Source organism: Miscanthus floridulus, chromosome 14, assembly GCF_019320115.1.
Source record: "Miscanthus floridulus cultivar M001 chromosome 14, ASM1932011v1, whole genome shotgun sequence".
Lineage (NCBI taxonomy): Eukaryota > Viridiplantae > Streptophyta > Magnoliopsida > Poales > Poaceae > Miscanthus > Miscanthus floridulus.
This window is the reverse complement of record NC_089593.1, coordinates 21,455,686-21,483,443: the sequence shown is the minus strand read 5'-3', so window position 1 is coordinate 21,483,443 and position 27,758 is coordinate 21,455,686. Positions and strand designations below refer to the sequence as shown.

Below are 27,758 nucleotides of genomic sequence, written 5' to 3'. Positions count from 1 at the left end.
TCCAGGCCGGAGCACGAGCAGCCCCTCCGCCGACTCGCCGGGGAGAGGGGCACGCGGAGCGATGGACCAGACGGGGTCGGGGCTGCACAAGCGGATGGAGGCGCTGTCGCTGCAGGCGAGCGCTCTGCGGGACGCCTTGCAGCGGAGCGAGGAGAACACGGACAGCGCGGTCGCCGCCCTCGACTCGTTCGACCGCCACGTCTCCGCGATCGAGGCCTCCATCCGCCCCGCCCAGGTTCGGCCACCGCCACCCTCCGTGTTCCCGTTCGGCGAGGACGCGTACGGAGAGGGAGAGATGACCCGTGTCTGATTCCGTCGTGTCGCAGGTGAGGGCGCAGGCCAGCACGATGGCGAACGAGAACATCGACAGGACCATCGAGACCGCCGAGGCCATCCTCGCGCAGTTCGAGATCGTCCGCCGGGTGAGAGACTGCTCCCGTCCCCTGGATTCCGTTCGAGAATGCTCTGAACCCCTAGCGAGTTGGGGTGGTGTTTTGGGTTTGATTGTTGTATTGGATGACTTTGGATGGGATTCAGGGCGCCAAAACCTGCATTCAATGCTCACGGACTCGTTTTGGTGCATGCCTCACGGATTAGTTTTGGTGCATGCCTCATCAAAGGTCCATAGATGGGTTGTACGTTGACGATTCTGTATGTGAGTGATCATATTGTTGCCATATTGGTTGAGCTGCAGTCGGATGTCAAGAATACAACCAATGATTGATGAGCTTATTACTCTGTTAGTTCATTGCTTTGTCGAATTACTTCTGCAGATGTTATACTCGGTGTATCTTCGGCACTGTTAGATTACTAGAGGATTTATCCATATTGGTGTAGTCGCAAAGTGCCAGTTGGTTTTCATGTTGTAAGATTAGCATTGATATTGATCGGCTTCTGTGCTTTTGCTAGTTCAGTACTTCATCACTTTCTCCAGCAGATGTTATAGTGGGTATCTTCGGCACTCTTAGATCATTAATGATTTATCCAAACAGTGCATTCATTACTATTTCTTATGAACATGCTGATAATTTTTGGAAAGTTTTGTGCCATTAAATATTTTTGTAACATCGTCATTTTTTTTACTTATATGTCAGTACTGTTTGAGCATAAGGTTTAGTCTGCTCACTTAGTTAATGTGATCTGTGTTTTTGAGTTATAGGCTGAAGCTGTGATATTGAGGTGTCCACATGAGGATCTGAAGAGCTTCCTGGAAGCTGTGGATCTGCTGAAAGGTGTCATCCACTTCTTTTCCTCAAACAAGAACTTTAAGAGCTGTGAAGGAGTACTGAATCAAGTTAACAACCTCTTAACCAAGTCTAAGCTGAAGATTGAGGAGGAATTCAGGCAGTTAATGAGTACTTACAGGTAAAATTTACATGTACTTTGTTGAAGAGTCATCCACTTCTTTTCCTTGAACAAGAATTTTAATGTGTCTGCTTCTGAACCAAGTTCATTGTTGATCCTTATAATTGGTAGGGCATTACGTCCTGTATTTCCTAGAGGTCTTCCAGTAATATTATCAATTATTTTGATGGCTGTTCAAATGTAAACTATTGCATCTCTTTTTTCAGCAAAGCTAGTGAGCCCGCACTTCTACTTGATTGCCTTCCAAAGCTGCCATTGACATCAGAAGGGAACTCTGAATCAGTTGGAGAGCAACTATCCAAAAGCTTTGAAAGTGCTACATACAGGACTCCAATACTAATTCCCCCAAGAATATTACCACTTCTGCATGATATAGCTCATCAGTTGGTTCAGGATGGAAATCAACAGTCGTGCTATAGAATTTACAGGTAGGTTTCTTGACTTGGATGTAGCATCTAGCTGTTCTGATTATTTACACACAGATCACAATATGATAATGTGTCCAGGTTGTTTGTGGATATCTGGCCAATGAGTATTGAGAGTAAATGAATTGATGGAAATACATCGATAGCGACAAAATATGCAAGCAATGTGGCACACCTAGTCAGGTCTTGGTCAGCGGCTTACACTGTATGACCAAAAATTGTTGGAGCTTGGAAATTGCCTTACCTACTGAGTAACTTAATTTTTGTCAGTTCGAGCATCTTTGATTTGGAAACATTTATGAATGCCATGCAGTATGAATGACCATTACTTTTCCTTCTCTACTTCTATCATCATTCTTTCCTGATTTTTAACTGTGTGATCTACAGAATCATGCTTGGATTTGTTTCTTTTATCAGAGATGCTCGCAGCTCAGCGTTAGAATTGAGTCTTCAAAAACTGGGCATAGAAAAGCTAACTGAAGATAAGATGCAGCACTGGGTGTCCTCAAATGTTGGAACCTGGACTCATATTATGCATATTACAGTAAGGATGCTTCTAAAATTATGATTGTGTTGTATGTGTTTAGATATCAAACTAATTAACTATTCTTAAATCAGGTTAAAGTATTACTGGCTGGAGAAAGAAAAATTTGTGATCAAATTTTCGATGGTATCACTTTCAAAAAGGATCAATGTTTTGCTGAAGTGGCAGGAAGCAGTGTTATGACTCTTCTCGGCTTTGGTGATGTTGTTGCTAAAAGTAAAAGATCTCATGAAAATTTGTTTCTACTGCTGGAGATGTATGGATTAATGCACGGAATTCAGTCAGAGGTATGTGGAGATAATGCATTCAGCACTTCTCATCACAAGGATCATGTGTTTGTGTCCATACATACATTAAGTTTTACATCAAGTTTTGGCCAGTCGTTATGATGGTTATTACTGGCCATAAAACATTATAAGTTGCAAATTATGATTGCTTGCAAGTTACAGTTACTGTTGTCTTTAATTGTCTTGTCATCAACTTCAACAATGTTGATTGTTAGAACTAGAAAAAAATTACTATCATCTTCATCTTTTTTTGAACTTATTACCAGGTTGAAGTGATTTTTCAAGGAAATTTTTGCTCTGGGATGCGGGAGGCTGCATTAAACCTGACTAAGAGCTTGGCGCAGGCTGCCCAAGAAACTCTGCTTGATTTGGAGGTGGCAGTTGAAAAGGAAAATTCGAAGACTATTGTACAGAATGGAAATCTCCATCCTTTTACAATCGAAGTGATGAATTATGTAAAAGGCCTATTTGAGTTAGTACAACCCTTTCCATCTTGTTATACCTTCCTGACAAATGAGTATTAGTATAAGCTCTTAATCCAAACCAGAGAGATTTATAAATCCATCTCCTTTGGTCTTGAGTTGTCTTATGAGTATGCCTTTTCTTCCATCCGGAAAACTCAATATTGTTTCTTATGGTTGCATTGTGAACATGCGTGAGGATTGTAATACCTGTTGATGTTGAGGTGGTTAATGACCATTGACAATCCATTGTGCTCCATCGTTTTATTTTTTTTTCCAAAGTCTCCCGAAGCATTTGGGAGTCTACTGGCGGTTTGACACAATTTCTTGATTCTCAACCTGCTAGTAATAGTGTTTTTCTAGGTTTACAGCTTCACTTGCTCTCTACGATTGCCTTGTTTTACTTGACAAATCCGAGGCAGTATCTGTTATGCTTGCTATAAATAATGATGATTTTTTTTATTTAAGCATGGTTTGATTTTTCGGTTACCTTTCTCCCATCCACACTAACATATCTTTATTCTCATTTGAACAGTTACCAATCTACACTGAAAATACTATTTCAGCAACCTCAAAGTGGCAGTGAGACTGAATCTCAGCTTGCGATTATAACGATGAAGATTATGCAGGCTTTTCAGAATAACTTGAATGGGAAATCTAAGCAGTACAAGGATCCTGCATTGTCTCACATATTTCTTATGAACAACCTTCACTATATGGTTACGTTTGTTCGCAGGTATGTCTCTTTTGTGCTTCAGATCCACATCCACAGATGTCTTGGCGGTGTCCCTGTTCAATAATTTGTTATGTCTCACCTCAGATCAGAATCCAATGATATACTTGATGGTGACTGGATTCAGAGGCACCGTAAGATTGTGCAGCAAAACGCTAATCAGTACAAGAGGGTAGCATGGGCAAAGGTCAGTGCATCGTCGGCAATAGGATGTATTCTTTTCTATTTTACTACTTGGTGTTAAAGCTTATCATCTTTTTGCACCTTTTAGCCATAATATTTTGTTGTACATCATGGACCTCTACCTGTTTCACTGTTGGAGATCTATAAAATACGATGATTTACATGCTGCACTCTAGTGGTAGCTGATGAAAAATTCAGTTGTTATTTTTTCTCTGATAGAATGCACTAAGAGCCAAGGTTTAAAATTCAACCACAGGTTATCCTCTATAAATTTTGGATTCAGGTTTCTATTGGATTCCCAGGTTTAAATGAACTTGCAATCTACATATCCCATCATGAATTTAGTTCCATTTCTGTAGTAAACTTTTTTGTGTGATGAGAAGAAGACATACTTTTTTACTGTACACTTTCCCTTGCCTAGCACGCTTTACATTTCTGGAGTTAAGATTTTCTTTCTCCTGTATGTGCATTATAGGAAATACTGAACAGATCAGCATCCTGTTATAACTATTTCACCCTTGCTTAGCATGCTTTATGTTCAAGTCCTTGTAGGTTAGATGGTTTAAAATTTTATTTCTTGTCTATGTGCACGATTGGAAATATTTTTGTATAGAATCACATCCTGTTAAAACTACTCCGCTTCTATGATTTTAGATTTTCCAGACACTCTCCGTCCAAGTCACAGGTGGCAATAGTTCGTCATCACCATCTGATGTTAGCAGCACTGGAGTTTCAAGGACTGTGATCAAAGAACGGTCTGTACAATGGCATATTCTCTGTAACATGGTAACCTTTTTTGATGAAATGAATATAAAAGATAAGGAAATTGTATGCTCCCTTGGCAGCTTCAAGTCCTTCAATATGCAATTTGAAGATCTTCATGCAAAGCAGTCTCAATGGACCATTCCTGATCAGGAATTGCGAGATGAACTGAGGCTTGCCGTGGCTGAAGTTCTCTTGCCAGCATATAGGTCTTTCATTAGCCGTTTTGGGTATGTGAAGTAATCTTCTTTATCCGCTCGGGATGCCTCACAATTTCTCCATTCAATTAATTGTTTACAGTTAATTATTCAGTTATACAAACTGCAGTAAAAAAAGTGGTGTTCTGAAATGCATGCAGCCAAACTCTAAATAGTCCAAAATATACAAGTACTCAGATTTCTCACATGAAAAATGTTATTAGCAATGGTAGAAAGTGTGCTTGTGATGTCACGTCAGTGTCTTAAATGGCAAATTAAAGATCTGCTAGTGCTAGGGATTGTTGTGTTTTACCTCAAATGTTAATGAGTCGTAAGAAAATTATGGATGCACCGCCATCTTGTTCCAATTTTCAGTCTATTTAATTCAGTGATTAACTGACAAATGCCAACATATGGGGGCCAATCATCAATTTCCAGATGAACATTGAACTCTCTGTATCTGTTTTCCTTCTCATTATATTGTATAATTTCTGAGTAATCAACTGTAGCACTATTTTTAACTTTCAGGAATCTTATTAAACGTGGGAGGAACCCTCATAAGTACATCAAATACTCACCAGAAGAATTGGATCAAATGTTGGGTCAGTTCTTCCTAGGACAGTAGAAGCGTTTAAAACAGAGCAGTAGAGGTATAGAGGAAAAGGCCTTGTCTAAGTAAAGTTTTGTACCGTAGCTTATGTCAAATATTTCTACAGCAGGAACTAACTACTTTTTTGTTTGCATCGCCCGTAAATGGTACTGAACTACTGATGTAGCCTAACTATGACTCCTCTGCAACACCTGTATTGCAAAGGTCTGACGTTCTTTCATTACTTGGCTGAGTAGCCTTCAATGTTAACGTTTGAGAAGACATTTATTGACATATATGCAACCTCAGGAGTCAGGATCCTTTTCCCGATTTCAGTTTGTGGAGTTAATAATTTTCTGGTTAATTATATGTTATCTTTGCTCATGCTGTTGATCTTGATATGGGGTCTCTGTTTCCGGTAACTTTTAGTCGACTACTGGATTAGAATGTTTGAAGTCTCACGCAGCGTAGGGGTTTTGGTCCTTTTTTTTTTGTCTGTCTTGCATCGTGGGTACTTAGAACCATTCAATCACTGTCCTTGTAGGGTAAAAGCCAGCTGCTTATTACGGAAAGCTGGTATTTGAAACTAAAGTCTTCACTGCTAGCTTTTCCCTCCTTATTTTCTCCTTTTGGTTTCTCTTATGCTTATAATTTTTCTGTGATCTTGTATTTGAAATATTTCCAAATAGAAAGAACAGTTGATTGTATTTCAGCATTCCTGTTAGCTGTTGGATTCTCTCCTGGATCATCAATCGTCGCTGGGGCGCGCTTCCTCTCTCACGATGAACACTCAAGAACACAGATGAACTCGGTGGACAGTGGATTTGGTGCTGCGCACTGAACTGCAGCTTTTCGGGTCTTTCTCTTCTCTTATTTAAAGGAAATTACAAGCAAATGATTACAAGTGGATGGCCCGCCGCGCCATGCCGCTATCCCACGGCCACGGAACGTGGGCGCCGTCACAGCCGCAATGGCCGCCACCACGCGAACGACGCGCACGGTGCTGTCAGCACCGTGCCCAAACATATATCTAAAACAAGCTAAAACACAACGCACACACAACGCAACAGGTTTATTTCAACATTAGCTGCGACGAATGAACTTGTCCCTAGTTACCAACAATTCTTTCAAAGCATCTCTAATTTGCATCCTGTCTGCAGGTAGATCTTTTGAACATGAAACCCCAATTTGAAGAATTGAAATGATGCAAGCGATTCTCTTTTCTCGAATGTTCTGGTTGTCTCGTGTCCTTCCTTCATCATCCTCTGTTACTGACAGTAAATGTTGATCGATGACATCAATCGCTCGATCTGGTAATGCCATCTCAACGTATTTATGCAGATTAGAACCTTCTGCAAATTCATTTTCTGTTGGCCTTCTTCTGGTGAACATCTCGAGCAATAGTATGCCAAAGCTGTATACATCACCTTGAGTTGAGGCATTATTGCCCTGTCCATACTCTGGAAATCAACAAATGTAAGGAACTCCATAAGTTTCATCATAACAGTTAGGTCAACCAAATGCCGGTAATAATAGAAAAAAAATTGTGTATATTTTTGTAATGGTTTATCCAAAAGTATGCTCTTCTGAGTAAAGATCAGAATATTAGATGGCATTGGCATGCACCTTTCCTCTTTAGTAATGTGTACCATGTGAAAATGTATACAAAAACGTGTTCATTCACGAAATAATATCTATTTTCAAAACAAAGTAGGGAAGAATATGCTGGAAGGAAACAATCATACAATAGAAATAAGGAACAAACCTGGAGCAGCATAGCCAATTGTTCCCCTCAAAGCAGCCCAACTTGTTGACTGCTCTAAAATGCCAGTAGATTCGTCACGCAGAAACCTTCTAATTCATTGCTGTCCAGAAAAAGATCAACGAGGTTGTGAAGGTTTCCTAGGGAATTCGGTATAGAACCGGTAAGTCTGCTGAATGATACAGAAAACCCTGTGAGCAATTTGAGGTTTCCTAGTGATTCTGGGATGTGCCCAACAAAACTATTCTTCTGAAGATCTAAAATTGTTAGGGAGGAGAGGTTTCCCAACCAAGAAGGGATTCTTCCTGTGAGGTTGTTGGATCCCAGTTCAAGGATACTAAGAGATGAGAGGCCTTGCACTGGTGGGAAGCCTCCTGTTAGTTTGTTGAAGCATAAATTTAGATGGATCAATGCTGCGAGGTTTCCAAGTGTACGAGGAATGGAACCCACCAACTGATTTGATCTTAGCTTGAGCTCAATGAGACCGTTAAGTTTACCGATCTCTGGTGGGATTTCTCCCGTGAGGTTGTTGTATGCGACATTGAGAATTTTAAGATTCAGCAGGTTGCTAATACTCGAAGGGATGCTTCCTGTGAGAGTGTTATTGCCAAGACTCAATACCTGATGTTCAAAAAAAGGGATGCTTCCTGTGAGAGTGTTATTGCCAAGACTCAATACCTGATGTTCCAAAAAAAAAAAAAAGACTCAATACCTGGAGATTTTTTAGCAGTCCCAACTGGTGGGGTATCTCCCGTTGCAGTTTGTTGCTGTAGAGCTCCATCGTCTCAAGGCGCTGGCAGTTTGCGAAGGATGGCGGGATCTGTCCTTCCAAGGAGTTCCCACTGATATCAAGATGGCGGAGGTCGAGAAGGCCACCGAGCTCCGTTGGCAGGGCACCGGACAGGCGGTTTCCTGGCAGATGGAGCCGTCTCAAGTAGGTGAGGTTGCCGAGCTCCGGTGTGATGCGGCCAAGAAGGTTGAGCCCAGGGAGGTCCAGTGCCGTGTGACCCGGCCACGGCGCACGCCCCTACGGCCACATTCCACACCACGCCATCGGCATACAGGAATGGAATGGTTGCCCCATGACTCCACTGCTCTTGATGGATCGCTCCTCACGTGTGACCTAAAAGACATGAGCGCAAGGTGGTCGGTTGCATTGCTTGTGAGAGCTCCGTGGCTACTGTCAGGTTGGGGGGATGACTGTGCAGGCGTGGCCTTTGCCAGACAGCATGCAGTAGTGAGAAGGAAGGTGATCAACGATGGCAACTCTGTGGGTCTCATTGTTTCTGTTGTCTAAAGCTCACTGATCGTTTTGGTTTTGCTGTAAAGGAAGTGGATTTATATTAGGAGCACAGGCTGGCTTTATGGAGGTAGAGGCAGGTGGAGCTTGAATTATTGTGTATAAGCCACCAAGCAATTGACTTTGTGGATGTTTGAACTGACACATTAGCAGCCACTGACCAATCCTCTCGCAGCCCCTGGTGGTTGTTGACCAATAGGCGAGCTTCATTTTTGCATAATATATTCTAGCTTCTTGAGTTGTAAAAAAATTCACATAAGTAGGACTGAGAATGAAAAAATGTATATTTTTGGTCAGTTATTTTTGTTTCTGATAGGCCTTCCATTTAAGTTGACAAGCTTGTTAGCCTAGTTATTTGGGGAGCTTTCATATGAGCGAGCATTCAAAGAGCTATCCACTACAAAATCATACACATATGCACAATTAGGCAATTTACAATTTTTCCGTAAATGGTTCTCATACACATTCAGCATCCTTACTCTATTTTTATGCATTTGCATGACTACTAGAGGTATGCTGATAATACTTAGCTGCTAGCTGCAGTGAGAGTCAAATAAAATGTATCAGTAGCCACGTCTGATGCTCTTCCCCGGCCCATGAATTCAATACTCCAGAGGGATCATCTGTTATGAGGTTCTCGAAGGACAGGAGCGCAAGGTGGTCTGTGCTAAGCAATTGGTTGCTGCCTGTAGGGTACCAGAAGCTGAGCAGCAAAGTGGAAGTTGACGATGTTGAACATCAGAAATAAAGGTAACTAGAATCTCCATTACCTGCAGACTATGCGACGCATGGCACTGGATTTTTATACTGGAGAAGAGGTGGGAACAGAAGGCAGCCCGGATAATGTCAAAGTGACACACTGCAACTACGTAGTGCGTCCTAGGATACTAATAACATCATCCGATCAGCCAATCAGTTTTTGTCTCGATCTGTAAACTCAAGCCGGCCGGCCAATTATTGGCCCCGTTCGCTGGTCTGAAACTTGGCTGAAACTGGCTGAAAAATACTGTTCTGCCTGAATTGTTGTGAGAGAAAAACACTGTTCCAGCTGAAAAAAAGAAGCCGAACACGGGTAAACCGAACAGGGCCATTGTGGGAACAACTGGTGTTAATTTGAGTAACTGAGAGCCTTAGTCTATCTTCGGTGTTTTTCCTGTTCCCCCAATCTTAATGTTATTTTACCTTTTTATTTCTACTATATATAGTTTATTTTATATTGTCATGGTCGGTAAGACATAGTACAATAGGAGACGACGTCCGAGTGGCTAACAGGTTAATCAAATAGGGAGGGACCAAGGCCTAGCCGTTATAGATTAGATTAAAAATGAGTTGAAGGGGTTACGAGCCCTACTAAGGCCAAGCCCATTAGCATCTTGTAAATCCTATTGTACGTACCGACGAGGGAAAATTATCAATAAAGGTAGGCATGTTCAGGGTTAATCTTGTTATCCTCTCTCCCTCCCCCCTCCTTCTCTGCCGCCGCCGCCGCCGCCGCCGCCTTTCCCAGCGTTTGCGCCGCTTTCAACCACCGTTGAGCCACCTTGGACGGCCGCCCAGCCCTTGCAGTCGCGCTGCCCACACAGCCGCCACTCAGGCCTTGCAGTCGCGCTGCCCACACAGCCGCCACTCAGCCCTTGCAGTCGCGCTGCCCACACAGCCGACACTCAGGCCGCACCAGCCTGCCCTACACAGCAGCTGTCGCCGGCCAGATCGGCCCCGTGCCGGCCTTCACCGCCCGGTTCAGGATCGGACGTGTGACATAGCTTGTAGTCGTGAGCAGATAGCGGCGACGTTGGCTGGACTGATGGGGTCAGACATGGGAATGCGCAGAGGGGCATCCAAGAGGCAGGGTCATATATGGACCTGGATTTTCTATCACAGGTGATAGCTATCTCACCATGGTGGGTAACTACCAACCCGTCCTGATTTTTTCTTTCGGGAACATAACTTCATGCGTATTTCCGCATTCCAAATATCCATGCAGGACGAAAAACAGAGTGTCGGACCATGAATAGTGCCATGCTAACATGTATACTTTTTTAAGTGGCTTGGTTTCTTGCCCAGTGTCTCAAAAGAAAGAAAAGGGAGTTGGCTGTTGAGTGTTGACTGTAGAATGTTGCAATCATTGTGGTGCCTGTTTTCCAAAGAGAAAGGCTTGCAAAGTGTTTAGTCTTTATCTTGAATTTAGTCTTTATCTTGAAACTAGCAAGTTGACCTTTTTTTATGGAACAGGAGGGGTGTTGTCGATGCAGAAAGTAACGAACAAGTAAATATTTATAGTTTTTATGGCCTAGAACTCAATGACACAGGGTTTATACTGATTCAGAAAACGTGCCCTACGTCCAGGTTGAGTCGGTCGGTGACTTTATTCCTAAGCCCAGGTGCTCGAAGTTTGCAGTGGGGTTACGAACGAGAAGGAAAAAGATGAGGTGTACAAGAGGTCCGGTCGGCTCCAGTCGGAAGGGCCGAGAGCGACAGGAGCTCCGCTATGAGCTAAGTGTTTAAGCGTGTGCTTGAGGTCCGAACCTGGCGGTTCTGTGGTTGTGAACTAGTGAACTTGGTCGATCTAATGAATCTGGAATGACTTGCATGAACTTGAATCAACTGAGTCTCTTGGAAGAGAACGCATCCCCTTTTATAGATGAAGGGGGTGGCCTTATAAGTGAGAGAGAGAGAGAGAGTACGTATGCTTCTAAACCTTGTTGTCCACGCTGGCAGGTATAGGATGAGGGTAGGCGCCCACAACACTATTCGATGTCAGATGCATGTGGGAGGTTAGGTCGTCTTGTTTCGGGTATGGCAGATGTCGGTACCTGCATATACTGTTGATGCCCAGAGGCATGTGAGGAGTTTCACAATGTTCACTCGGTACGGTAAATTCCGGTGCCCACAACACTATCAATGCCTAGAGGCATGTGGGGGGCCTCACCGTATGGGAGTTAATGGTGCTCACAATACTGTAGGAAAAATGTCGGCGCCTGCAACACTGTTTGTGTTAGGGCGGTTGTAGAGTACTGTTCCTGCAGGTGTACAGGGTATGGTCCCTGGTATCATGGTTTGACTTGTGCGCCTTGCCTTGCTTTCTTCATCTATTCCATGGCCTGTTCTGAGCGGGCGTCCCCGGTCGGTTGGCCCAGTCGGCTCTGGTTGCGTTAGTCGGAGAAGAGTAGTGAGCAGGGTCTTTGTATCCCCAGTCGGAGACGTGGAGTCAGAGTCAGAGGTAGTGCTTTGTCAGGCCTTCTAGTTGGAGAGACCGTCTGGAGGCGGGCGAAGACTGAAGTGAGCGCTCCGGTCGGAGAGGTGGGCCGAAGTCGGAAAACGAACATTGCTCCTCCTCGGCCAGACCTTTTGGTCGGTGATTGGATCGCCCTTCTGGCATGCTGTTTAGACTCTTGGGCCAGCCCATGTATTGCGTGCTATCTGCTTGGACCGAGCCTTTGTGGGGAAGCCGGTCCACGAGGGACCCTGGGTTTATGAACCCGACAGGAGCCCCCGAGCCTCCGGACGATTCGGGCAGAACTGTCTGGGGGGTTTTTCGTGTTGCCAGCGGAGGAGGTTTTTGTTTTGTCAGCGGGTGTAGCCCCCGAGCCCCCAGGTGATTCGGGCAGAATCGTCTGGGGGGTGTTTTGTCAGCGGGTGTGTGTGTGTGTGCCTTTTAGTCGAGATGGAGTTGTCAACCAAGGCATCATTGCGCAGCCATGGCGTTTTTAAAGATCGGGTGAGACGAAGCTCGCGGATCTTGGCGTCGATGCGCGTCGTGGGATCGGACGAGTCAGAGTCATGGATCCTGGCCCCGGTGCAGCCCGTGTAGCCGAGGCAGTTAGTATAGGGATCGGACGAGACGAAGCTCGCTGATCCTGGCGTCGGTGCACGCCGTGGGATCGGGCGAGTCGGAGTCGTGGATCCTGGCCATAGTGCAGCCCGCGTAGCCGAGGCAGTTAGTATAGTTAGTTTGGGGATCGAGCGAGCCGGAGCTCGTGGATCCTGATGAGGTGAGTTCAGGGTCGCAGACCTAGGTGTTTGGTGTGCAGTTGGAGCATAGCCGGATGGGGCGAGTTCGAGGTTGCAGACCCAGGTGTTTGGAGTGCAGTCGGAGCATAGCCAAATAGGGCGAGTTCGGGGTCGTAGACCTAGGCATTTTGTGTATTGAGCTCCCGAGCCCTATTGGGCCTTAGTAGGGGTTGGTGTGAGTCATGTGTGTTACCCCATCCTTGGTTCCTCACAATCGGAGGGGCTGAGTTTTGTCGCTTGTCCCGATCGCTTGGGCTTTAGTGACGCGCTCGGTGAGTTCGCTAACGGGTATGATCGAGTGAAATCTAGGTTCGTCGTTCATGATGGGGTCAGCATAGCCCTCTTGTGACATTCCACTGGTCCTTTACCTATAACTCGGTAGATGTCTGGGTTATTCTAGAGACCAACCTAGGTGGCCTAATGGCCTCCCCTCGATGGAGATTCTGTGGGCTTGGCAGAGGCTTAGGATCGAACGAGAAGATTGAGATGACCCTATCTGCCAGACTGGGCGAGGGTTGCATGAGGCTCATCTGCATTTTTCTCCTCTGGCTCTATTGTTGCTCATGTCGAATGAGGCAATTGCCGCTTCGTGATGCAACACGGAGCGTTGTGATGCATTTCGCTGCACGTGCGATGTTTAGTTCCTGAGCCCCCGGGCGGTTCAGGGCCTGAATTGTCCGGGGGGGGGCACGAGCGTATGGAATGAATGCACGTATGGATGTATGAAATCATTTATAAAGAAATAGAGGGGGTCGGTAGTGTTACCTTGATGACTCGAGTGACGAGGTTTGAAGAGCTCTAGTCGGAAATGTCTGACCGAGACCCGTGCTTGTCGTTCATGACGGAGTCGGCATGGCCAACATGGGGCGTCCCTTTCGCTCCTTACCTATCCCTCGGTGTGTCTTTTTGAGCCGTTTGATCAACTTAAGAAGCCCAACGGTCTCTCCTGGTGGAGATCTCGTTTTGGGTTTTTTCTAAGTCCCACCTAGGGATACGGAGAGCCGCCTGTGTGCGGTGGTGCTTTGGTTCTTGTGCCCGATGTGCGGTAGTTGCTGGCGTGCGGTAGTGGTGGGCCATACTCAGGCCACGTCCTGTTTGATCAGGAGCCATTCCGTCGGGCAGGGCATGTCTCATCGGTCAGGGCACGTCTCATATGCATTAAATGGGAAAGAGAGAGGTTTTTTCTCTCCGCCGTTTCGTCTTTCCTGATCGGCGCACCCTCCCCTAACTGTTGTACCCTTTTCCTTAAGTAGGAGAAGGGAGAAGGTTTTCGCCCTGTTCTTTTGCCTATTCCTCATCTGCCACCTCCTTTCCTTTTCCTTCTTGTCATGAGCGTTTTTGAGAGCCACGACGGTTTCTAGGAAAGAAACGGGAGAGAGCGAGGGAGAAGAGAAAAAACTCACCAATCCTTTTGTGATCTTGGAGCGAAATGTCGGACTGGAGGTTGTCCACTATGAGGGAGTCGGTGTTGAAGGCCTTCGTCGTGAAAGGGTCACTGTCGCCGAAGGACGTGGCGCGCTAGAGGGCTCCCGTGAGGGAGGAGTTCCCACAACCTCGGCCTGACGAGGTGGTTTCCTTTCTCACCTTCCATGAGCGTGGGTTAGGATACCCCATGCACTGGTTCCTGCGTGGGCTCCTCAATGAGTGGGGTCTGGAGCTACAGCAGCTTAATCTAATGGGGGTGCTACACATCGCCGGCTTCGTCACCGTCTGTGAGGCTTTCCTCGGAATGAAGCTGCACGCGGACTTCTTTCGGTGGCTATTCTCTAGGAGAGCCTTACCGGCTGGGAATCCGGTCGAGGTCGCGCTGGTGGGGGGTTTTGCCCTGTAGAGGAAACCGAGCATGGGAGGCTCGTATCCTACGTATATCCCCTGCGACTCCAACGAGGGGTGGCATGGGGAGTGGTTTTATATTAGGAATCTGGCGAAGGCGCCGTTCCCGGCGTTCACTAGCGGGAGGCTGGAGAAGTAGGACAGTTGGTCGTGGGGTTGGGCCCATAAGGAAAAGAAGAGGGTGGAGATCATCAAGGAGGAGCTCTAGAAGCTTGTGCGGCATGGCCTCGATGGGGTACGGGTGTTCCACACCCTCTACCACCGCTAGTTGCTCCATTGGCGGAGAGGGCGTGGCCGATGTGGAGGTATAGTGATGCGTTGGACCCTAATCATGTGTCATCGGAGGAGCTGCCGGATGACAAGGTCTAGAGTCGCCTTGACCGGGTGCTATAGCTGAATCCCAAAGAGAAGGTTGAGGGGATGCCCATACCTCTCAATGCCTCGGTGGTGTCCAAATTGGTATGCTCCTCTTTCTTTACTTCGTGCTCTTTTCCCCATTTGTTTTCCTGCTTTTTTTATCTTGAGTCGCCTATTGCGTAGGGGCTTGATGCGTATAGGTCCCGGCCGCACCTTCTGAAGGGGCCGGAGGGCATGGCCCGGCAGGCCACCTAGAAGAAGGCGGTAGATGCTAGGAAGAAGAAGAGAACTAGGGAGGTTCGGTGGAAGCAAGAGAAGGAGAAGGAGATCACCCGGCGCGTGAAGGTAGGGGAACATAGGAGCGACATCGAGTCAGAGCTCACGTCAGAGGATCCCACGGATGTGGATGACCTGGTTTTCTCTAAGGAGGAGGAAAGTCAGGAGTTCGTTGTGACCTCGATGGAGCATCGTGACCCTGCGGCGATGTCCACTGGTGATGAGCAGGAGGAGGAGAGGCACGTAGTAGTTCCCATGCTGAGGAAGCGTGCAGCAAGCGTGGACGCCGTCGGTGAACGGGAGGCAAAGCGGACGTGGTTACCGTGCCCCTTGGTGGCGTCGCTGATCCCGTCATCGCCTGCCGTGGACGCGGCCGAGCAAGCCAGGTGGTCCGAGGAGCGGACTGGCACCCGTGCATTACCGGGACCGGTGCCAGCGTGCGACTCGTAGCCGAAGGATGCCCCACCTGCCGTGGACGTGGTCGAGCAAGCCGGGCGGTCCAAGGAGTGGACTGGCACCCGTGCATCGCGCGACTCATAGTCGGAGGATGCCCCGCCCGCTACTCTGGTCGAGAAGTCCCGAGCCGAGGGTCGCGGCGACCCATAGGCTGGGTAGGAGCCGGTTGGGATGACTCCGCCCCTGACTAAAGTGAGGGGGCATGGGTCATAGCCTAGGAGTGGTCCTTGCCCTACAGGCCCGTCGACGTCAGGTCTTGCCTTCAGAGCTGTGTCGCTTACCTCCCGGTATGTTTTTCTTTGTTTCTTTTTTATCTTTTGCTGTTGAGTCTTTTTGGAGTGTGACTTATCTGCACTTTTTGTCAGTGGCTGGGCGATGATGGGGTTGAGCATCTCCCCAACTTTCGTGCAGGATACTTGGAGGCCCACCTATAGCATGTCGCGGCGAGCAGTGGGGGAACAGGGTGGCGGCGATGAACCCTTTCCTTCTAGGGGTGGTGCCTCCTAGGTCAGTTGCTAATACGGTGGCAGCGGCAGCGGCGGCATTAGTGGTGATCCCGGTGCTGACGGTGGAGGTCGCGTCGGAGGTAACTCTCGTTGCCCTTCCTCCACTAGCTACGATGGAAGAGGAGAGGGAGACCGAGCTCCCTGCCTCATTGGGTGGAGGGCTGCATGGCTCACCCTCATGGTCAGAGCCGAAGGCATCGGGGGGAGACGTGGCCGAGATGGAGTAGGAACGCCTGGTAACGGCTCACGCAACTGAGGTGGTGGATATCCCATCCGACGATGAGGCTAATGGCATGGTGGAGCTACCGGTGTCGTCACGGGAGCTGGCGGTGGTTCAGTCGGAGGCTAGGCCCTTTGGCAGGCTGCCAGAGGGTGACCTATAGTGGCCCTACCCTGAGGACCCAGCAAAGGTGCAGTTCGTCCTTTGGGATTCCTAGGAGTGTAGGACATCCTTGGGGGGAAAGGACTCGTCACGGTGTCTGAACTCGCCAACCTATCCGTGAGGCTTAGGGATGCCCAGGAGCGGGTTAAGTCCACCTAGCAGTTAGTTGAGGTCAACCTATAGCTCACCATGGAGGTGAGTTTCTCGTGTTTGTCCTTGACCTCTGAATCTTTTGTTGGTTGCCTCAGCATGCTTGTTTTTCGTAGGGTTTGAAGGAGATGTCATCCCGCAAGTCCCGCTTTCTTCGGATGGAGCATGCCCGGGTGGCTGAGCTTGAGCATCAGCTAGAGTCCGCTCACCGCGAGTCCCAGGACTGGGCAGCTGAGGTGACCGTGGCGCGGGCGGAGGGGCAGTGTGCAACAGAGCGGGCGACCACGGCCAAGTGAGGGCTTGAGGTGGCAAAGGCCCGCCAGGTGGAGACTGAGGTGGGGTTGCTGAAAGCTCTAGTTTGGTTTTGGTTAATTGATGAAACCCTAAGTGCTAACCTAGTTTATCAAAGTGATTATGAGATAGGTAGCACTACTCCAAGTGATGAAGCAATGACGAAGATCATGACGATGGTGATGGCATGGTGATGATCAAATGCTTAAACTTGGAAAAGAAGAAAGAGAAAAACAAAAGGCTTAAGGCAAAGGTAAAAATTGTAGAAGCCATTTTGTTTTAGTGATTGAGACACTTAGCGAGTGTGATCACATTTAGGTTAGATAGCTGTACTATTAAGAGGGGTGAAACTCATATCGAAAGGCGGTTATCAAAGTGCAACTAGATGCTCTAACTCATTGCATATGCATTTAGGATCTAGTGAAGTGCTAACACCCTTGAAAATGTTTGTGAAAATATGCTAACACATGTGCACAAGGTGATACACTTGGTGGTTCGCACATTTGAGCAAGGGTGAAGAAGATAGAGTTGAAAACGAGTTAGTCGCGCTGGTCACAGAGTGACCAGACATGTCCGGTATGGAGATCGGACATGTCCGGTATGTGGCTCAGGACTGAACTGCACAGTGCGACCGGACGCATCTGGGCGCCACACCGGACACGTCCGGTATGAATCTACATGGTCGGTGTTCGGTAGTGCAGTTGATTGGACGTTGGCAGCGTTCAGTTCGGAGTGACCGGACACATCCGGTCGTCCGTGGGTGCTTACTGTACTCGACCGGACGCTGAGGCTCAGCGTTCGGTCAGTTTCTAACTGACGCGTCCGATCGGCCCTGGAGGCTTACTGGACTCGACCGGACGCAGCGGCTCTGCGTCTGGTCATTTCGAACAGTGCATCCGGTCGGACATATCAGAGAGCCATTGGAGGCAATGGTGGGACACGTGGTGGTCTGGTAGGTACCGGACACGTCCAGTATGGAGACTGGACACGTCTGGTATTCATGACCAGTGCGTCCGGTCAGTATGATCGGAGCGTCCGGTCACCATGACTTATGCCCAGTGAAGGGGTACAATGGCTATATTTCATGGGGGCTTCTATTTAAGCCCCATAGCTGGCTCAAGCTTATGCTCTTGCACATTTTCATTGACATAGCAACCTTGTGAGCTTAGCCAAAGCCCTCCCACTCATCTCCATCATTGATCCATCATCTTTGTGAGATTGGGAGAGAATCCAAGTGCATTGCTTGAGTGATTGCATCTAGAGGCACTTGGTATTCGTGTTGTGCTATGGATTTCACTTTTACTCTTGGTGGTTGCCACCACCTAGACGGCTTGGTGCAGCGATGGAGGATTGGCATGAGTTGGTGATTGTTCGTGGCCATCTCCAGTGATTGTGAGGGGATGTACCTTCCCCGGCAGAGCGTCGAAAGGTAACTCTAGTGGATTGCTCGTGTCATTGAGTTACCTCACTTGTGGGTAGGTTCTTGCGGTGTCCAATTGTGTGGACGAGGTTTGTGCAACACCTCTTAGCCACTGAACCACCAAGTGTTGGTCAACACAACGGGGATGTAGTGTGTTGGCAAGCACGTGAACCTCGGGAGAAAATCGGTTGTCTCTTGCCCTTTGGTATTCTCCCAGTGATTGATTTCATCTTCATCTTGTGATTGGTTCATCCCTCTACACGGCAGTATAATCACCCTACTCACTCTTTTATATTCTTGCAAACTAGTTGTGGCAAGCTCTTTAGTGTAATTAGAATTGAGAGCTTGATTTGTTATTTAAGTTCATCTAGTGGAGCTCTTTAGTGTAGCAAGATTGAGAGCTCTTAGTGAGTAGGATCATAGCAAGTTGTGTGTCTAGTAATCATTGCAACTAGAATTGTTGGATAGGTGTCTTGCAACCCTCATAGAGCTAGAGCAAGTTTGCATTTTGCTATTTGTCTTACTAATCAAATTGCTCTAGTTGATTTATAGAATTTTAAATAGGCTATTCACCCCCCTCTAGCCATATTAGGACCTTTCAGTTGTGGACATCCCTGGCGGACACCGAGGTGGCGCTCCAAAAATCCCTAGAGACCCTTGAGTCAGAGCGGAGCGCCTTGGTGTCGGAGCGGAATGCCCTGGAGTTGGCGTGGAAGGCCCTAGAGTCAGAGCGGAAGGCCCGGTCGGAGGCACACCAAGAAGTGCTCATGCTTTGGGGCCAGGTGATGGGGACGGAGGAGGCGAGGGCCCGGCTACGCAAGCAGGTGGCCCAGTAGGCGGAGGAATTCTCCACCCTTAAGAACTTCCACGTTGGTACGTACTTTTTCTATTTTTCATTATGTTGGTTTCTTCCTTCAGCCTGTTTCTGAGCTTTTTGCCCTTCTTTCAGAGCTGGGCAAAAAGGTAAAGTCGCTAGAACAGGACCTGGAGATGGTCAAGGTGACTTTTAGCTAGAATGCAGAGGAGCTAGCCAAGTCCCATGAAGAGCAATGTGCTCTCGAGGGGGGACTTGACTAGATCCACAATGTTGCCCAGCTTGTCGTCTCGGAGGTCTTCGGGTCAGTGCCAAGCACTAGCGTGCCCGCTGTCCAACTGGTGGAGGTCTCGGATGTGGTCTGGGACCTTATCACGAGCGGGGCTATTCTATGGAGCGTCGGGGGTGTTGACTTCGGTGGCGACACACCATCCAAACCTGGACTTCACCACTATCTATAGTGGGTACGTTGATGGCTTGAGCATGGAGGACATCCAATCGATTAGGGAGAGCTTGCTGCCGCATGCGAGGTCAGTGGCAGAGCAAGTCTCTGCTCAGTGGGTGATGGACGTCCGTCATGAAGACATGGCTAGAAGCGTGCGTCGAGAGGACGTTGCCCAGCCCGTGGATGGCACGGAGCCTGGGTCGGAGGTGGACATGGCCCCGGCTTCGACCGAGCCGAATGTTGTCCCGCTGGTGAGTGAGTAGCCCGTGCCTTCGCCGGTCGCACCGATAGTAGATGCCGTCGAGCCGGTCCAATAGCTTGTAAAATATAAGTAGTTCAGTAAACGTAAAAAGTTTAAGTTTGTGGGGGAGCCCCCGTGTAAATGTTCTTGCGTGCTTAATGACTACAATTGATTTTGTTTTTTATGATGGAGTCACTCCGTTCGGGGAAGCTTGTCCCTTTCGTTAGTTTTTCCTTAGGCCCTGTTCGGTTCCCGGAGAACGACGTCCGGGAAACGTTCCGGCCAGGAATGTCCGTTTAATTTGTACGTAGCAGATTTGACCGGGAATCATTCTGGGGCGGAAACGACTCAACCGAACGAGCCCTTAGCATAATTTTATTTTTTATTCTTTCTTTCTCGTACTTGTCCATTTGTCCCATAGGCTGCAACCTTGGGAGCCCGGGGCATGGCCCGTGAGGCTCAGCTGCTCGTAATCGTAGGTGAAGGCAGGGTGCGATCGGTCAGAATGTTTTAAAGCAAAGCTACATAAGGTAAATTAAAGGAACGAACTACCCTTTTGATTGGGTAGGAAGGAATTTCACCATATGATAGTAAACAAAATAGAGAGGTAGTAGTGCATCCTAGTGGAGCCCCCGAACAACCTGGGCCGAAAAGTGTTCGGGTCGGGGTGCTCTTATCGGAGCAAACATTAAGTAAATAATGGTAAGACTGAATTTTAGGGGAAGAAAAACGACATAGCTGTTCCAAGCATTCGATGAGAGTGTCATCGTTGTTGTCCTTCAGTCGGTAGGCGTTCGGTCAGATCACTTCAACCTTCAGTCATCCGGATCCTTGCCCACTACGCCCCCTTTCTTGGTCGCTGCTTCTTTGCCTTTTTCTTCCTTTGGCCCGCTGGCCTGCCGCAGAAGGCGCTTGAGGAGCTGGCAGTCCTTGTAGTCGTGGTTGGTGCATGGGCTCTCCATGAGCTCGTGGAAGTAGCCCAGAGGGTCCTACTAGGGCTGCATGCCCGTGTGATCACCCGTGGCGACCAACGTGGAGTTAGGCGGTCGGCGATGATCTTTTCTGTTCTTTTTCCCCTCTACGTGGAGGGGCCCTCATCCTGATCCTGGCGCTTGGCCTTGCCTTTGCCCTGGCCTCCATTGGAGCACTGTGGGAGCGGCGCTTGCTGGAGATGTTGGACAAAGGTCCGTGGTTCCGGGCCATAAGGGTTGGGACTCTAGTCGCTGCTGCATGTGTCTTGGTTCGACTCGAGCCGCGCGTATACAGGCAGTCTGTGCGGAGTGATTGTCAAGTCAAGATGAGGTGCCAATGTGGCCTCCTGTGCCGCACTCAGCAGTTGTAGCGGTGATCGGGTGGAGCGACCCATCTGTTGCGTCCCCATTCCCCTTGTGGGGAGTGAGGCCATGAGTCGGCGTCGTGATACGGAGTTCTCCTCTTGTTGAACGGCAGCGGTCTCTACTAGTGCTCGGAGGTTTTGATGGATCGCCTATTCATGAGGGTCGTTTGGCTTGGACAGGCCACACAGAAGCATAGCCGCAGCAGCGATGTTTTGATTGGCCTGAGCGAACTATGGGGGATCATTCCCCCTATCCATGGTGTTGCACTGGACCCGATGGGCGCAACCTCAGGTGCCGCTCACCGATTTATGTGCATGGGTCGCAGTGTGGTGCGCCGAGCGCGCTGGCGCAGTCGGTGGCTGGTGCAACCACTATTGTCGTAGTGCCTCACTGTGTTCCCATGTGAGCTTAGGGGTCTCTGCACAAGGATCCAGAGGGGCATGTGTACACAAGGACTCTATTTCCACCGGTGGCGGTCCCAGAGCATCCACCATAGCGTACTCCCGAGACAGTCGCTGGCTAGGCGCCACATCACCGATGCTAGAGCTGTCACTCTCAACATCATCATCCATGAGGTCAAGGAAACAGGTGGGAGAATAGCTTGCCATCCCCACGAATTCGGACGTGAGAGGGGGCGGTGCCGGCATCCTTCGGAACCCCCGGGCGTACGCGTCTACGGGAGATGCAAGGCCATAGGGGAACCGATCGTACGGCTGTTGCGACGGAGACAACAGGATCCCTCTGGATAATTAGTGGAAGATAGAGAATAGTAAGTAAATAACAGCATGTACATTACTCACAGTGGGGTTTGAGCAGAGAGTTTGCTTGAGATGAAGCGCAGATGTCGCGTCATTGAAGTTGTCATGCATCCTAGAGCCGACAGAGGGCGCCCCTCCGACGGGCGCTGGAATGAGGGCCTCCTCGCGGAGGTGTAGTACGTTGAGCTGGTCGGCGATGAGGTCTAGGCTTCCGAGGAGGAAGGCCGGTGATGGCTTAAAGATGGGTGGAACCCACATCCCAACAGGTGGGAGTGTGGGAAACTCTAGTGAGCTAAAGTGAATCGTATCGCCTGAGCCTACCATGGCGAAGGTGGCAGAAAAGTGGGCCATCCAATGACTAAAAAGTGTTGAACGTACAACGTCTTCCTCATGGACAACGCCAACTGTCGGTGTAGAAAGTGACAAACAAGTAAATATTTGTAGTTTTGCCATACGTTGTGATCGGAGGTGGCCTAGCACTCAATGACACAGGGTTCATACTGGTTCAGGCAATGTGCCCTACGTCCAATTTGAGTCGATCGGTGATTTTATTCCTGAGCCTAGGTGCTCGAAGTTTGCAGTGAGGTTACAAATGAGAAGGAAAAAGATGGGGTGTACAAGAGGTCCGGTCGGCTCTAGTCGGAAGGGCCAAGAGCGATAGGAGCTCCGTTATGAGCTAAGTGTTCAAGCGTGTGCCTAAGGTCCGAGCCTGGCGGTTCTATGGTTGTGAACTAGTAAACTTGATCGATCTAATGAATTTGGAATGACTTGCATGAACTTGAATCAACTGAGTCTCTTGGGAGAGAGCGCATCCCCTTTTATAGATGAAGGGGATGGCCTTACAAGTGAGAGGGAGAGAGTACGTATGCTTCAAAACCTTGTTGCCCACGCCGGCAAGTATAGGATGAAGGTAGGCGCCCACAACACTGTTGGATGTCGGATGCATATGGGAGGTTACGTCGTCTTGTTTTGGGTATGGCAGATGTCGGTACCTACATATACTATTGATGCCTAGAGACATGTGAGGAGTTTCACCATGTTCACTCGGTACGGTAAATTCCGGCACCCACAACACTGTCGATGCCTAGAGGTATGTGGGGGGCCTCACCATATGGGAGTTAATGGTGCCCACAATACTGTAGGGAAAATATCGGTGCCTACAACACTGTTTGTGTCAGGGCGGTTGTAGAGTACTATTCCTATAGATGTATAGGGTACGGTCCCTGGTATCATGGTTTGACTTGTGCGCCTTGCCTTGCTTTCTCCGTCTGTTCCCTGGCCTGTTTCGAGCGGGCGTCCCCGGTCGGTTGGCCCAATCAGCTTTGGTTGTGCCAGTCGGAGAAGAGCAGTGAGCAGGGTCTTTGTATCCCCCTGTTGGATACGTGGGGTCGGAGTCAGAGGTAGTGCTTTGCCAGGCCTTCTGGTTGGAGGGACCGTCCAGAGGCGGCCGGAGGCCGAAGTGAGCGCTCCGGTCGGAGAGGTGGGCCGGAGTCGGAAAACGGACGCTGCTCCTCCTCGGCCAGACCTTCCGGTCGGTGATTGGATCGCCCTTCTAGCCTGCTGTTTAGACTCTTGGGCTGGCCCATGTGTTGCGCACTGTCTGCTTGTGCTGAGCCTTTGTGGGGAAGCCAGTCTGTGAGGGACCCTGGGTTTATGAACCCGACAGGTGTATTGAAAAAATAAAACTGGCAAGTTGACTTGGGCAATGCTTATTAGATATAGGAAATTAATATGACAATCTTATATATACGTTCTGTTATTGTCGGTGTTGTCGCCTTCATGGTCGCAAGTATGGTCAACAAACTTGTAGTTGACTTTGGGATTCAGCAAGAGGAACGGTGTGAGAACAACTGAACTTGTTTTAGATTGTCTCCAATAACACAACCCATCCCCAAAAATGTGTTGTGCACAGCGGATAAGCAGGAAAAATAGCCTCCAACCGAGTACGCAAACACAGCACCCATTTTGGGTCGGAGGCGACGCAAAAATCTTGCGCTCGTAGTGGTGGGCCCGCGGACGAGATGACGGCGAGGACCACGACGGGGCGCTCGCCCAGGGCCGCTGTCAGGGGGCGCGCTCGCCGTAGCGCCGCCTGCCGAGGAAGGGGCTCCCACGCCTGTGCCAGGGGGTGGGCATCGCGGAGGCCCTGTCGCGGCTGCAGACACCGTTGAGGCCTGGCCGCACCGGAGCGCCAGCGGGCGAGCATCGTGGGGGCCGGTGGAGGGAGAGAGAGAGGCGCACGACCGAAGGAGGAGAGGGAGCGCCTCCTACTGGCCTGATCCGAGTGCAGCGGCTGGCCTCCTCGCTGGATCTGGGTGCCAGGAGATGGAGAGGAGCTGGTGGTGGTGCACGGATGGAGAGGTGTTGGTGGTGGCACCGGGAGACGGAGTGGTGCTGGTGGTGATGGGCAGCCGGCCTCCTCGCCGGATCTGGGAGCCGGGAGAGAGCGGTGGCGAGCGCAGGTGGAGAGAGGGAGAGGGAGAGAGCGCGCGTGCGCGCGGGTGCACCGTCGCCGGTGGAGAGAGAGAGGGAGAGAGGGGGAGATATTTTGTTCCTGTAGACGAGGTTGTTGGAGAAAGAAAATTTTTTTGGATGGGTGACCCGTAACTGTTCTCGACCCAATTTTTAGAATGGGTCTTATATTTAGGTTTGGTGTGTTGAAGATAGTCTTAGAGCAAGGATAGATAAGCCAGCAACAGGCTGCTAGCAGGCTTATACCAATGCCACGTAAACTAACAGCCTTCATGTTATATTCCCTGTGCAATTCTACGCTCCGCAATTCTACACTCCCGAGGAGAGCTCAATGACCACACGAAATTACGCATGTGCCCTTCGTTTATTCTTTGCCACGCGCGCCAGCTAGCGACTTGTGTCTCGTTCCTGGTGCCGCTCAGGTTCCCATGCACGGCAGCAGATGAATTTGCGGATAGGAACGAGCTGGCTATGGTTTTTTATCAAGCGGGTCCCACTCTATGCTACCCTATAGAGCTAAAATTGCATGCTTTATTAGACAACCGTTCTATACTAGAATTATATGTTTTTATAGGAAGTAGTACTAGACTAGATGGAAGAATCGGCTGTATAGGACAGTTAGGCATTCCCTAACTCCGTTTTTATTTACTTGTCACCAAATTTTTACTATAGTAATTTTAATCATATGTTTTTTTTCTATAAAAGATTTTTTTTAGATATATCAAGTTTTTATATATATAATTCTTTATTGAACATACTTTATTAGTGTTATATACATTAAAGTATCTAAATTTTTTTTAAAAAAAACAAATAATTAAATTTACTATAATAAAAAGTTGCTAACAAGTAAACATAAAATGAAGCATTATTTGTATGTGCAAACCCACGATGATTGGCAGAGTACCTTTTACAGCCTGCTTCTCTGTCGGCATCTAACTGCAAGAAGGCTTTTTTTTTTTTTTTTGTCTCGGACGCTGTGTTTCAGCCCAGCGGTAGATGGAGCACCCGCTTCTTTCTCTCTCATCTGTTATCTCTCCTCCACGTAGGATTCTGTTGACATGGATCTCTTTGCTGCATGCTGAGTAGGACTTACTATACTTGCCCCTTGTTTAGATGCCACCAAAATTCTAAGTTTTTTCACTCTCTCTCTATTACATCAATTTTTAGCCGTTTGTATGGAGTATTAAATGTAGGTAAGAAAAAAAAACTAATTACACAGTTTAGTTAGAAATCACGAGATAAATCTTTTGAGCCTAGTTGGTCCACGATTGGACAATATTTGTCAAATAAGACGAAAGTGGTACTATTTATCGGTTTGAAATTTTTTCAGCATCGGCCTTGCACTTACGGGTTACCTTGTGTCTGAGGTACTACTGTACTAGTATTTGCTAGGCCTCGTCCTTTGGAAAGAGAAGTTCCAGTAGGCCTGGTGTGTGTCAAGAATCAGCCTATCTACGGACGTGTTCCTGCTCGTGATTAAAAAAAAGAGACGTATAGAAGTGGTAGATTGATCCTGTCTCCGTTGCCTAATCCCTAAGAACAATATACAATAACACACAAAAGACATAGATATATGAGGAGAGTTATCTCTTCGTTAGCCCATATAGATGTACATATGGTTCCTTTATATACATGTCTACAGGGCATATATGATATGAGCCCATCAGGAATACATGGTATGAGCTCATTAATCCTCTAATTGAGGAATTTTAAACACCGCCCCTAAGGTGAATACCATAACAAATACATGCCTCGTTAAAACTCCAAAAGTCCAATGGGAAAAATATGGAGAAAGAGTATATTATTGTCGCTTAATGCGTTTGCATATTGTTGCCTCATTAAAAACCTTACATGAGAAACTTCTGGAAAACTCATCGAGGAAAAAAGAGTACAACATGTCTTCACGACAAATTGTGACCTTCTGAATCATATCATTTTGAATTCTCTACAATTTTGATCAAGGATTAATATTCTAGGGAAGTTCTCCCCGTGAACCTTGTAGAATTGTCCTACTATGCCAAGAACGCTTTCTACAGGAAGCATATGCACATAGAGACTTAACACGTATATCGCATACATTACAAGGATTATTTCATAATGTTAACCTCATCTTACTTCTGGAACTTGTGAGGTAAAAATATGAAGTGTACATAAACAATAAACTCACTTTCATAAATGGTGTCACGGTAGAGCCTTCAACAGAGGTTAGGAAGTCAACATTAGAATAACACCTTCTATGTATTGTTTGAGACTTTCAGAGTCTCTTGAATGACAATCAATATCTTGTAAATACTCCCCCTGACGACAATATCTGTTGAAGTAATTCATTCCCATGACATTAACCAGTATTTGGAAATAAACATAGACATGGATAGTCCAAGTGAGATACAAGATTTCCACAACATTTAAGCTTCATGACATTTGTCTCGCTATTCTTCAAGAATATTGAGAATAGAGAATAATGCTTAGAGAAATTTATTATATTATATCATACATACATCAGGATGCATATTTGTGCACTCAACAATTGCAATGACATGCATCTTTAAGATGTGATCAATAATTATTATATTTTTTCTTTATTCACAATCGTGGTTACTCCTTCTAGAATTAATTCTAGATTCTTCGGGAACCTTTATTTTAATACATAATACGATATCACAAGTCTGTATTTCTAGCATAATAGGGAAAATATTGCTAGTAACACCAATATATCATATTAATTTCTAGAGGATACTTTAATTCCAAAACTTCAGGTGGAAAACGTTTTATATCACAAGTATATACACACCCATAGTAAAACCTCATGAAATAGGCATGTGCTTATATGGTATACTTTTGTTCCTTTTAATTTCTCTTTTCATTCTTATCTCTCGGGTCTTATATGGGTCTTTATTTATTCAAAGGAATTAACTTACTTTGGTGCATTTAGACTTATAACCATATATTCCTTCAAGGAAAATCCTTCAGGGAGTTATTATCTTTATATGGAGATCATTTCACATAAAAGACAATATTGGTACGAGATTTAAATGTTGCTCATCATGGATTTTTAGAATCCCATAACTGCATATTTTAATTCATGCAACCAGATTCATTATATGATGGAACTTATTTGTAAAACTTATACCGGAACTAGTTTTTGTTAGGACCTTTTGAACCATCGCTTTTCACCACTCATGATGACCCATAATTAATCGAACGTCAGGTTCAAGATTTCACATAGCGATTTTTGGTTCAACCTCAATTGCATGTTTCATTTGACCCAATATGAGAGCTTCAAGCACTCTTGCCATAAACTTTGTTCCAAATCCGAGTTCTCACAAAGAGACTCATTTAGCAATTATAGAGGCAAACAAGTGTCGACACATATTTTTCGACTTTAAACATCTTGAAAGCAT

The 27,758-nt window shown here is 47.4% G+C and overlaps 2 protein-coding genes across 2 annotated transcripts; one reads left to right on the top strand and one right to left on the bottom strand.

Annotated features, from left to right (window-relative positions):
- Positions 1–6,143, top strand: LOC136505493 (exocyst complex component EXO70A1-like). Its single transcript, XM_066500651.1, has 12 exons — positions 1–235; positions 327–422; positions 1,160–1,365; positions 1,572–1,793; positions 2,208–2,334; positions 2,409–2,621; positions 2,888–3,093; positions 3,618–3,818; positions 3,903–4,002; positions 4,653–4,753; positions 4,844–4,990; positions 5,486–6,143. Exons 1-12 carry the CDS (start codon positions 62–64, stop codon positions 5,580–5,582), a joined length of 1,890 nt encoding a protein of 629 aa, XP_066356748.1. The 5' UTR covers positions 1–61; the 3' UTR covers positions 5,583–6,143.
- A 486-nt stretch (positions 6,144–6,629) lies between these two features.
- On the bottom strand, positions 6,630–8,089 carry LOC136503168 (receptor kinase-like protein Xa21). The gene is made up of 5 exons (XM_066498330.1): positions 8,021–8,089; positions 7,806–7,929; positions 7,470–7,682; positions 7,312–7,365; positions 6,630–7,006 (listed from the first exon to the last, which is right to left on the bottom strand). Exons 1-5 carry the CDS (start codon positions 8,087–8,089, stop codon positions 6,630–6,632), a joined length of 837 nt encoding a protein of 278 aa, XP_066354427.1.
- Positions 8,090–27,758: the final 19,669 nt, after the last annotated feature.

What these genes read in the sequence shown, in the direction of transcription:
- LOC136505493 (XM_066500651.1), top strand. Translation starts at nt 62, where the DNA reads ATGGACCAGACGGGGTCGGGGCTGCACAAGCGGATGGAGGCGCTGTCG. An exon ending in TCGTGCTATAGAATTTACAG is followed by an intron (nt 1,794 to 2,207) that starts GTAGGTTTCTTG and finishes TTCTTTTATCAG; the next exon opens with AGATGCTCGCAGCTCAGCGT. An exon ending in TGCACGGAATTCAGTCAGAG is followed by an intron (nt 2,622 to 2,887) that starts GTATGTGGAGAT and finishes ACTTATTACCAG; the next exon opens with GTTGAAGTGATTTTTCAAGG.
- LOC136503168 (XM_066498330.1), bottom strand. Translation starts at nt 8,089, where the DNA reads ATGGAGCTCTACAGCAACAAACTGCAACGGGAGATACCCCACCAGTTG. An exon ending in GACTGCTAAAAAATCTCCAG is followed by an intron (nt 7,930 to 8,020) that starts GTATTGAGTCTT and finishes TTTGAACATCAG; the next exon opens with GTATTGAGTCTTGGCAATAA. An exon ending in ATCATTCAGCAGACTTACCG is followed by an intron (nt 7,366 to 7,469) that starts GTTCTATACCGA and finishes CTGGCATTTTAG; the next exon opens with AGCAGTCAACAAGTTGGGCT.